The following is a 12314-nucleotide window of genomic DNA, read 5'->3' on the forward strand; positions in this document are numbered from 1 at the left end:
TGGTGATGGTCTGGCTGGAAGGGCAGAGGATGAAGGGAAGACCCTTGTTCCTGGCACAGGCCTCTACCCACCAGAGAAACTTGTCCCTTATACATGCGATCAGAGGGAGAGAGGTCTCTGGGGACTGAGAGTGCTGGCACCAAAGGTTCTTTAAATACCACTGAAGTTTTCTCATGTGAAGCCTGGCCAGAGGAATGAGAAGGATGCAAGACACCATGTATCCCAGGGCTTGCAGAAATTCCCTTGCAGTGATGTGACTTCTGGAAGCCAGCTGGGTAAAGTAGAGAGGCAGGAAGTTCTACTTTTCTGGGGATAGGAAGGCCATTTGAGATGCTGTGTCTAGCACAGCTCCCAAAAAATGATCTTCCTGGTGGGGTTTTGCTTTGATTTCTTCTCATTGATGGTGAATCCTTGGGAAGATAGGAGTGATTTGACAAAGAGAAGGTCCTGAAGCAGCTTTTCTTTGCACTCTGATGATGCCTTTTTAGGTGAAAGCGCTTAGTCGGTGGATGTTTTGTCATTAAATTTTCCTGGTTTTTCATTGTTGGTCCTGGCGTTCTGTTTTACTTTTGTTGCCCTTCGTATTTTTTGAATTTTCTTTGCACTCTGCCTGAATGAGGCAGTCATCCAGGTAAGGGTAAATCTGTACACTTCTCTGTCTGCAGAATGCTGTGGCCGGGGCCAAGCATTTGGTGAATACTTTGGGAGCAGTAGAAAAGCCAAAGGGCAGCACAGAGAACTGAAAGTCTTGTGAGCCTGCTCTGAAGCACAGGAATTTCCTGCATGATTCCCTGATGGGGATGTGGAGGTAGACATCTTTTAGGTCTAGGGTTACTAGCCAGGCATTATTTGTTAGCATAGGCAGCAGCTGCTGCAAAGTTAGCATTTTGGATCTGTGGACCACCAGGGAGGTGTTCAGAATGGATTGATCCAGGATGGGGCACCAAGTGCCCTCTTTTCTGCCTGTTTGATCTGAGGGGACAGGTTCTACTGCCCCCTGGGATATGAGAGTTTGGACTTGTTTCAATGCCTCTGCCCACTGATTTGGAGGCAAGTCTGAGTACCCTCTTGGAATTGGGAGTTCGCTGAAAGAGAATTTGTATCCCTGAAAAATGATCTTTAAGACCAATTGGTCCTTTGTTACAGAAAGCCAATTGTCTTTGAAGAGGGAGAGCCTTCCTCCTAGTTTTTGATGACTGAAGGGAGGGCAGAGGGGGGAGGGGAAGTCATTGTGAGTGTTTGCCATAGAAGGTTGGCTTAGAACTCCCTGCCTTAGAGAGGGAAGTGGTCCATTGTTTGCTTCTCTGCTGACCCTGGGATGGGGGCCTGGATGGTCTGTCCATGTGGGGCTTACCTTAGCCCTGTCTGCTAAGTGCAGGGATGGCCCAGTGCTTAGAGGGAAAGTTCCTGCCGAATCTGGGAGGTTGAACCTGAAATAAAGATTTTACTGTTTGCATAGATTTTGCTTTGTCTTCCATCTTTTTAACCACCTCTTCTGCTTTTTCCCCAAACAAGCCCTCCTTATCTAGGGGTGCATCAATAAATTTAGACTTGACATGATCAGGAAGAGATTGTTCCTTCAGCCATGCATGTCTCCTAATAACAGATCCTGTCACTGCTGCCCTGCTAGAGGATTCTAGGGAGTCATATCCACATTGTAATGAGTGTTCGGCCACTTGACAAGCAGAGTGCAGTAAATATGCTAACTCTTTTGAATTGTCACAGTCAGGAAAGGTAGCAATCTTCTGTTTTAATAGTTCCAAAGTGTGTTGTTTATATTTTAACATATGGAACTGACAACTGAGTGGTCTGATAGCTAAGGTTGCAGAGGTGTATACTTTTTTACCCCATCTGTCCAGAGCTCTGGAGTCCTTGTCAGAAGGAAAAAAATTCTTGGCAGAACTAGTCTTAACTCCTTTAGGTCCCTGTGTAATGACCTCTGGGTATGCAGCAGGATTTTTGTACAGGTATTTTTGAGAATCCAGTACTCTGTCGTTCCTGTCAGGTTTACTCGGAGCAGGAGGGAGGGCATTTGGGGTTAAGCTGGATTCATGGAAAACATCATCCACCACTTCTAAAATAGGGGGGATGGCCAGGGGTCTGTGCTGGGGCAGGTCCAGAAACTCTCTAAGTCTTTTCTTAGACTGTGGGAAGTCCTGAGATTCCCATTGGAAATGTTACCTGAGAGAGTGAAGGGTTTCCCCAAAGGAAAGGTCCTCTGCAGGAGAGGTAGAAGGGATGGATTCCTCTGCATCTGAATCCTCATAAGCAGTTAAGGGATGCTGTTCCTCTTCAAAAACTGAATAGTCAGATTCCTCAGAATCCTTTTCTGTCATAATTTCTGGAGAAGGGTGCCTTTTCCTTTTAGAAGTTGTGGCCTGACTACCCCAGATAAGGGAGATGAGATCCTCTGCCATTTTAAGCATTTGTGCTTGTGGTGGTGGAGAAGTAGCAAGATGGTGGCTAGAAGCAGATTTCCGAGGAGTGGCCTGGCTTCTAGGCCGGATAGAATCCATCGGTCTGAGAGAAACTGTAGTCGGATGCAAAGATGTTAGTTTTTGTCTAGATTCAGTAGTGCAAAAGGCCTCCTCGGAAGCTTGTGCTTGTGTTGTGACTCTGGACCCATCCAAGGCAGAGACAGCAAAAGGCTCGGAAGACAAAGAAGATTTCTGCTGCATACTGGACCCCGAAAGGTTCTTGGTAGAGGCCTGTGTAGATAACAAATCGAGCATTAGGGGCTTCGTAAGCACATCACTGAATTCCAGAGAACTGATGACCTGCTTAGAAGTAGCATCATCAGAAGGCTTAGCTTTGTGTGGTCTGTCTCTATCTTTATCTCTACGTTTTTTTCAGAATATCCACAGATTGTTGCCTGATGGATGCCATATTGGAATGCGAAGATGGAACATGAAAATAACTGTCTACAAAAAGAGTTCTACCACGAATGGTTCTCGCATTAAACAGGGCACAGAACTGGCAATGGGGGACGTCGTGGTCTGGGCCTAAACAAGTGATGCAGTAAGAATGGAAGTCTCAGTGTGGGATCTGTTTTCCACAGGCGAGACAATTGTTAACTTTTTCAGACATCGGTTAGTGCAAGAAAAAAGGATCCCCAATGGGGTACTTAGCTTTAGACGTTTTCAGCTGAAATTCAACTTCTGGTAGCGACCGACTGACACTCATGTGAACTGCTTCTGCTATGGGCTCCACGGCAAGAAAAACTGATGTAATGACGTTGGCTGCCTAGCTTTATAGCACTGACGACCTGACATCAGACTACAGGCAATGGCAGCTGACGCAAAAAAACACTGACTCTGGTATTCGGGCCAGCCAAGGGCTACCACATCAGGAATTCATTTGGCTTCATTCAGCAGTTATTATTATTAAGAATATACTGAAACCTTGATCACAACTTGATACATCTGCATTTTGAATTACCTGAAACACAATTCTGTGAGATCTGTTATCAATGCCATCTAAAATGTTATTTTTCTTTAAGTAGATTCAACCAGAAAGGTATGAAGTCTTTGATTGAAGAGGTGGAGATGTTACCACAGCACAGCAAATTTCATCCAGAGCTGTTAGCCTACTCACTTGCATAAAGAACTGAAGGATTTAAATCACTATTGCTTCTGACAGCCCTTAGTTGCAAGTTTAACAAAACTTTTTTATGGATTCTCTGGATTCTATCCACTGGACTGATCTTTTCAATTTCACCTAGATGTATTTTTCAAGCTATCATGCAGTAAAATTCTACATGTTGATACACTGGAAATTCTTCCAAATTTGTAACACTGTTCTACCTACAGTGCATTCTCAGACCTATCTGGCTAACATTTTTTTTCTAACAGCTACTATTTACTAAAACCAGTGCTCAGATGAAAACATAAACTTTCATCTGTGTGGGCTGATCAAAGACTTTATGACTCCCAGAAAGGGCTACAATTATTGTTAATGGTTTTGGAATTAATTCCACAACTGACTATTCTACCTGTTGCAATTCAGGTTAAGTCTATTCGAGTTAAAGTACTCCATGCTTTCCCTGCCAAAATCATTTTGCAAAGGCTCATAATTACAAGTTACAATGTTAAACTATTTCTTTGACCTTTTTAAATGCACTGCAACATGTCAGCACACATCATCATAGGCTGTAATTATAACATTCTGCAAATAAGCAAAATTTCAAATTTTCATTTTTTTTCAGTTTTGTTGCAATAAAACTTTAATTAAAAAATGAGAAAAGAAGCACTTCACTTTTATGCAAGTCTACAAGCATTATACAGAAGGGTTACAACACTATCTTTCAACCGACGTTTGCTACACCTCTGCCAACATACATTAACATTTTAAGCTGAATTTGTCAGTTTTGATGTTCTCCCAAAGTATCTCCAGGAACATGTTAATCTTAGTTATCATTTCTTAAACATTATATCAAGTCCAGAAGATTTATATGACCAGTTGTGACTTCAGAAGTGGAATGGCTCTGCAAGCTCTTCTTCACTACTTTGAAATATAAAGAAAAATATGTGAGTCATTCAAATGTTTTCATTGCAGACTAGTATAGAAACATAGTTATATGCTGCTATGAAGGCCACTGTGCAAACAGAATCATAGTGATTTATTAGAAAAACAGAAACAAAACAAAAATTTTAATTAGTTTCCACTTAGTACAGCAAAGACATTTTATTTAACCTAATGTATTTGTGCAATTTCAGGCATGACATTGCATTTCTGTTTACAGACAACCTTTGTGAAATTTTACTGCTGAAAAATTGTGCAGTGAAACCTCAGTTGAGTAGAAAGCCAGCTCTGATAACATTAAAACATTAGAAGATAATAGTTTTGAGTATGTCTGTTGTGAGTATGACAGCTAAACAGTTATCAACTCTTTTAAATCTATAATTTCAGGTCCTGCTGCAGAGATTTAATGAATTGTTTAGGACTCATCATTTGGACATCATTTCTATTTTTTTGTAATAAATTGTTTGCAAACAAGTTCTACATTCCCACATTGCTCATTGTTGGGCCTTGCACAAAAGAACTGCAGTTTTTGTATGCACTGACTGTTAAGAACATACATTTTGGAAACAGGATGCCAATAATGTTTACTGATCATCCAAATTGCCTTCATATTGCTATACTGTATCACTACTCATTTAAAAAAATCTTTGAAATTCAAACTTCAGACAAAAGAATAGATTATTTTAAAAGCTGAACTGGCTGTCATCAAAGAAGAAGGCATCCAAGAAAAATTCATGTTTTTACATGTTACTCTTTAATTGGCTGAGACAAAAATGGCAAGCAATTTATTTACAGAAAACTGTACAAAAGCAAATTAAATTATGTAAAGAAGCTCATAAATAGAGGTGGACCTGCGCTCAATACATTTTCCATGTTCTTTGTAGCTGCGTGCATAGTGACTCATAATAAACAATGACAAATTGTCTTCTTTACTATCAACATCCAAGTCATAGAACAGTTCATGATTGATTTTACAAAGATGTGCCTCACATTGAATTTGAGTGCATTAAGTCTTATTCAGTTTAGCTGTAAGCACACCACAGGTAGCTGGATATAAGCTTCTAGGTAACTCCATAGTTTTGGCAGAAATATTCCAGAAATAGTTTATTTCTCCTGATCTTCTCTCTGAAGACTAACGCTTAGAAGTAATCACTAAATGCATGTTCTTTTGTTTATAACTACATAGTGTGTAGTAAAAAAATATACCTGCCTCACTTAGGCTATTGCAAAAAAGGTTCAAAACAATGCATGCATTTTAGAAGTAGATGTTCTCTGTTTTATATGGTTTAGTACTTAACTTTTCAGCAACTACCTGTAGTAATCTTTCAGCCAAAAGTTTCACAAAGCCATTTATCCCCTTACCCACAACTGGAATAAAATGTGCCATTTCTGAAATTCAGACATTGTGCCAGTCCAGAACCAAGTTTTATAAATGCATATACATGATTTACATGACATCTGGCAGTAGACATGAAATGAAATAAACAATGCTTTTAAATATATACAATGTAACACTTTGTGTGCGTCTTAATATAAAATTAATTTTGAATTATTTGATTTCAACTTCTAATACACCACTGTAAAATGACCAATCTTTTAATACCTGACAAAACAGTACTGATTTAATTCAGGAAATTTACCAGATTACGTCGATTCAGTAGGAGAATATTTTTATTATCTCAGACTTAACCTTGCTTGTATGTAATGATATGCCTGTGATGAGTGGGTTATATCAATATTAGATGCAAAATATCAAATTATTTAAAAAATGTGCTACTTTATTACTTAATAGTGAGTTATCACCATAATGCATTTTACAGAAAACCGGGTGTCTTGGGTACTTCCTTACTTTTACTGCAATGCTGTTGCTGTACAAATCATTGTAGACTGGTTAAACATCTGTTTTTCACAGGAGGCAATATTTTACATATCAACTAAACTTGCTTATATAACCAATAGATAAATATACATCTCCAAAGAAACCCATTTATAATTTTTTTATACCAATAGGTATACAAGGCACAACTGTATATTTTGCATTCACTCTTCTTAGAGTAAGGGCTTTTAAGATATTAACTACATCACACTGTTTAAAAAAAAAGTAAAGAGAAAAAGAAAAAAAAATAAGAAAGTAGTATATGTTTTAATTCATGCCAGCTAAAAGATAAAATATTTCAATGTTTCCTGACAATCAATATTCCTATGACTATTATAAATGCTTGCAAAAATCTAATTTACTTAACCATTTGTGTGCAACCATTTTGCATCCTCTTCAGCTTTGCAGACCTACTTACCTCTTTGTTCTCTTAGTTCACAGGTTGTGACTTGTACTTACATCAGACTATGGCTCATTTCTCTTCAACTCTTATGGTCCAGAGTAACCCATATTATTTCAACTTCTCAGTATGTCTTAGCACATATGAAAATCTTTGAGTGTATAACTTTATGAAAGAGAGCAAGTATTGGCAGAGGAAAACAGCTGCATTTCCCATTTACTTTATAGTGGGAAAGTAGCCCCGTGAAGTGTGCAATAAAAATTACACATGGATACAAAACATAATTACATTTTTAAGCACTGTATTTGCATTATTTGTAAATGCTTGCATATTATAAGATGAGATCTACTTAAAATAGCTCCTAAAACAGTAAATAAAATTGCAAATTGTTTATTTTAGGCATGTACCATTTTAAATGAAGAAATCAAGTATTACTTATTTTGGAGTTTGCTTTTATTTTTGGCCAAATGCTTCAGAAGAAAAAATAATATTTTTTTCTTTTGTTATTATCTGACACACATAAACTTAAATGAATTAAAATATGAAAAAAATATAATACAATGACAAACTTTAAGCACACTGGGTGTTAGACTATTAAAGGCCACACTAAGCTTTACTCAGCTATTGCCAATTATCTCCAGACAGCAGCAAATGACATCTATGCTTCTCTGCAAGCCAGTAAGCTGCAAACTAGGGCAGTGCATTTCTTTCTAATTTACCAGTAATCCATCTGAACTTTTGGATAAGTTTATTTTCAAAGGCTTGCCAAATTTGATTTCTGCTCTGTTACTAAATTCCCTTTTATCCTGTGATGGATTGATTCATTAGCAGATTTGTGAAATCCACCAGTAGAACATCTGTTTCTCTTACAATTACCCTCCATATTTAATCCACTATTACATGACTGTGACAAATGAAGTGCAAGAAAAGCATCACTTAGATGCTTTTTGCTTTCTTTAATCTCATCGTCTAGTTCTTGAATTCAGCTTATCTTCAAGCTGTGCGACAATTTCCATCCGGCTGCTAACTGTAAGAAATCACTTACAGCTAGAGGCACCTTGCTGTCAATAAAAGGATCTCTTTTGTGCTATTTGGACTCTTCTGCTCACATAGCACAGACAGCCGTGGCTTATGTATTAATAGCTGTTCTGGTCACTCTGTACATTAGTTCACGCAGTCACTCTGCTCTTGCACTAAAACTAATGCTGTTTACCTGAACAAAACGCTCCAGCATGCTTTATTAGAAACAATGTGTATTCAGCAAATGTAAAAGCACAAGACTCATATACTGTACATACAGTTCTGCATTCTTAAAATGTGCAGGTGAATTTGGATTACACTGGACCCCCACTGAAAGCTTTGCAGTCATATTTTTCTCCTCTGCCTTGTTCTGAGCCCAGTCATTAGCATCTTGCTAAATGACTTTAGTAACTGTTACATTCTTTACACACGACAGGATTAGTATTAGGCATTTGGGATGGAAATTCAACACATTTCAAATCTCTTCTTTTGTGGAATTTGCATCAGTCCAGTTTCAAATAAATACCTGATGCTGCCTGCATGAATATGTTCCAGAGGAGTAGAAAATTCACTGCATGTATTGCAACAGTGTTCTTTGCAAGTGATAAAGAGATATACTTTACCTTTACACTTATGCTCCGGTCTGCTATTCTTCCTCTTTCAAAATGTCTAAATTGGCCTGAAAATCATGAAAAATGTCCCCAAAATGGTTTCTGCTATTTTCTTGACTAATACTTACACATACTGTGAATACTATTCTCTGTACATTTGACTTTCTATTCATTGCTGGTTTTAGCTAATGTATTACTCATAATATGAGATTCATGTCCTTGTCAAAAGTATATTCCCAAATACTAGTCTCCAGTCTTTGACACAAGCTAAATACATATACATGTATATATATATATATTTTACTGTCTCCAATCTTGAGCGATAACAATAAAATTGAGAATGGTACAAAGTGCTTATTAGTTGTAATGCCTTTAGTAAGACATAATGCATTTTCAAAGCACAGTTTATCTTTGGGCCTAGTGACGGCCACTTGATACATACTAAGTGTAATTATAGACCTCCCATACACATCCACTAGGTGGCAGTCTGACAAACCCAATGTGGACTAAATCATGCTTCTGATCAAGGAAAGCAGCACTGTGCTTTGTTTTCCTAATCAGATTCACTACCAAGAAATATATTTGCAATAATCACTTTAGAAAAGTCAGTGAGGGGTGGATTGACATGCAAGTAATGATAAAAGATTCCATGGTGTCCAACACAATCAGGCAGCCAGTGCAATTTAGTTTCTGGCATGGAGACAGAAGTGACAGCAAAGGATTTTGCCTCTTTGGTGGCCCCCTCTTTCTTTTTTTTATCATTTTCATCTAATTTCCCATTCATGTATTTTACTAAAGGGTTGCTGAGTGAGGTTGCTTACAGATATACTTCCCTTCTAGTTAATGTGCTGACAGGTGATGGCTTGTATTCCCCAGTTTGAGAAAGAGGAATATCCTCTGGGATGCCTTCTTCACTTTTGTTGAAATTAGCTGTACTGAAGGTTTCATATGATGATGTCACTTTTTTGTTAAGAAGGTTTCTATTACGGTCACCCATTAGTGGAGCATCTCCATTTGCCAATTTTTCCTGACTGCCTTGCTCAGACACTGGCATGAAGGTTGAAAGTTTGGGTTGATTCTTTTGCCTCCTTTCCGGAGAAGTACGGACAGGCATCCAGCATGAGTCAGAGTGGCCATACTCATCACATTCCCTTGTGCACTTCCCAGTCATTGCTACATCAGGCAGAGGCCTTGAATCTGTGAGAGAGAGAAAATAATGCACATTAGTGTATTAGTATTACGCACACAGAAATCCATCTATCTGTCTGTCTGTCGATCTATCCAGATAGATAGATAGATAGACATGTATATGTCACAGACATTTCCAACAGGAAATATATGGAATATAAATAAGCATATTTCTGAAAAATGTCATATGCTAATATATTTATAGCACAGAAGGTACAGTGATTTTATAATCCACACATAGCTCTCAGTACCTTTTTCAAGGATCATGGTCAAAGTCATTGATAAAAAGGGACAAAGGTCTAAAATTAGAGGCAATTTTTAAATATAACACTACTTCACACAGAAATCTAAAAGACCAACAGATTTTGCTTTAATGTGCATTTTCTGAACTATGAAATTTAATGGCCAGCATTATTGACTGACTGTGTAATCTTCAGTGATTTACCCGAAAAATAAAAACATTGAAAAGGGACAAGCCAAAGATAAGAGGTAAAACTAGGGAGAGTTGAGAGCTGTGAATTCACAATAAAGATGAGGAATTACTTGAGATGCTTGGCATGCATTCAATATCCTCTTAGCATAACTATACATTTAACACTGCAGATTAGCAGCTAATCTTCATATGTAGACTGTTGGACAAAATTCATAGCAGTAGGAGTTCCAGGGCTACAAAAAATCTTTTTGGACTAAATTTGTCAGTAGACAAAATTGTTTGTAAACCAAATATTACTGTGAGATTATTTTATCTGTAAAATGTGTGCTGACATCTTTTATAAGTTGTGCTAATGTTCTTGTTTTCCCAACAACTGGTATTTAAAAAACACCTCTATAGATCTATAGAGACATGTAGCAGTGCTATCACAATGAAATGAAATGTGCAGTGAGCTGCTCTGGCTGATGGCATGTGTAAACTTATTTAAAAACAATGCATCTAATGACGTCATTTCTGGTGCTGCTGGTGCTGCTTTTGCTAAGTCAATATAATTAGAGCTTTTATTTAGTTGTTTACCTTTTTTACAAAATCTGCTGCACTCAAGAAAGTCTTTGAGCAAAATAAAAAGCACAGTCATTGTACACCGCAAGTAAGATAAAGGTGCAAGTTCAAGGCATTGCTGCCACTCTGTTTTTGTTTTCATTTAGTTGATGGTATGTTTCAGATTCCCAGTTTATTTAAATAAGATGAATATCCATTATTGCTTAAATAATATTTAGAGTTTATTAACATTTGATTGTATACCTTTTGCAGCTCCATTGTGAAGTCACTTTATTTATAACTTACAACATAAAAAAATATCTTACTTAATGCCATTAATCAACACTGGGTGGTACTCAAAAATATAAATACAACAACATTCAGTCAGCAACCAGGCATTCACAGCAACAGGCGACACTGTGGGGTTCCTGATTGGGTAACTAATCATGCAACTACAAAAGACTTCCATGGGTGTGTGTTTCATTTAGCACACTATGAAACAGGAGGCAAAAACTGAATGTGATAGCTGAATGAAGGATGTTCACACAGAAATCATTCTTTATGGCTCCAAGCCATTGAATCATAATGAGTGCTCTATACAGATCTGTTTATTAAAAAAATATTAGGTAATTTAGTATGCTGTACTATGTCATACAGTGACATACAGTTTGCCTTTACTCAGCACATCATTAATTCCAGGATAAGGACAGTGAGTTCAAATCTAGCAGAGGACACAGCATATAGTTAGGTAACAATGTTTTAGCTTACAAAAGTAAGTACAGTAGAATGATACTCCTTGAGCAGGACACACCACTTACAGCAAAATTTCCGTGAAGGTTTTCATATACTCTGCATAAAACTTATGGGACATGAGCTTTTATTTGTTTTTAAGTAGTTAATTTGGCTTGGTTCACTGCTCAGCTCAGACAAACGTGCACTGAGAAACTGTTTATACAGGTTATAACTCTCTGACTTGGTAATGACCGCTGTTCCTTCTGTTAAGCCTCAGTTGTTTTTTGTGGGCAAAATAGCTAGTGTATGACCCATGCCAGTGGCCTGTGGCTGTCCTTTAATCAGGAATTGTGAGGATGCATAAAGTATAGACATATCTTATAACTATTTATTTATTTTATCGTTAACATTTCTATTCATATTCAGTGATTTTTAGGCCTACATATAGTGTCCTACAAATTAAATTTATTGTAAAGATATTAATAAATAATAACCCTACTCCGTAACTAAGCAGTGATGAACCTAATTAATTGCCGCACACATGGGTTAGTGAACTTACAGTGAAACCATTATAGAGTTGAACGTAATACTTGAAGCAGTCAATAGGCTATTGAGATAAAGGCCAGGAAAGAGCACTTGACCTTCATATGCACACTCTACTACATCTCTGCTGTGCACTGGATTCTGTAATGTTATTTTGTGAAGGTGGACAAAGGGATTAACGCAGCTGTGCTTAACAGAATTCGGAATAATACCTTCTCTAAGGAAGTGGCACAATTTTCAGATAAACATATTGTAAACTGTGCTACGTTATTCAACCACGGACTGCCATAATGTCTGTTGTACTGTGCTGATACCCATCACAAAGTGAGTATGGTTTGCTCATGTCAAGAATAAAATTTTAATTTTTGCAGTAATGTTGCAAAAAATCACTCAAATTATAGCATACAAAGTGCTAAGGCAGTGGGACGAGAAACATCGTTTTCATTTATT

The 12314-nt window shown here is 37.5% G+C and overlaps 1 protein-coding gene across 3 annotated transcripts in view; it reads right to left on the reverse strand.

Annotated features, from left to right (window-relative positions):
* Window positions 1-7057: 7057 nt before the first annotated feature.
* PCDH7 (protocadherin 7) overlaps window positions 7058-12314 on the reverse strand; it is a 1090241-nt gene continuing 1084984 nt past the window's right edge. For 2 of the 3 annotated variants that reach the window (XM_044062098.1, XM_044062097.1), the window contains exon 3: window positions 7058-9625. In XM_044062098.1, the coding sequence (XP_043918033.1) occupies window positions 9246-9625 (380 nt within the window). In that variant the 3' untranslated portion in view covers window positions 7058-9245. The remainder of the gene's footprint in view (window positions 9626-12314) is intronic. The other variant, XM_044062100.1, reaches the window with a different exon arrangement.

The sequence above is a fragment of the Protopterus annectens genome, chromosome 2.part1 (assembly GCF_019279795.1).
Source record: "Protopterus annectens isolate FY-2018-M chromosome 2.part1, PAN1.0, whole genome shotgun sequence".
Taxonomy (NCBI): Eukaryota; Metazoa; Chordata; order Ceratodontiformes; family Protopteridae; genus Protopterus; species Protopterus annectens.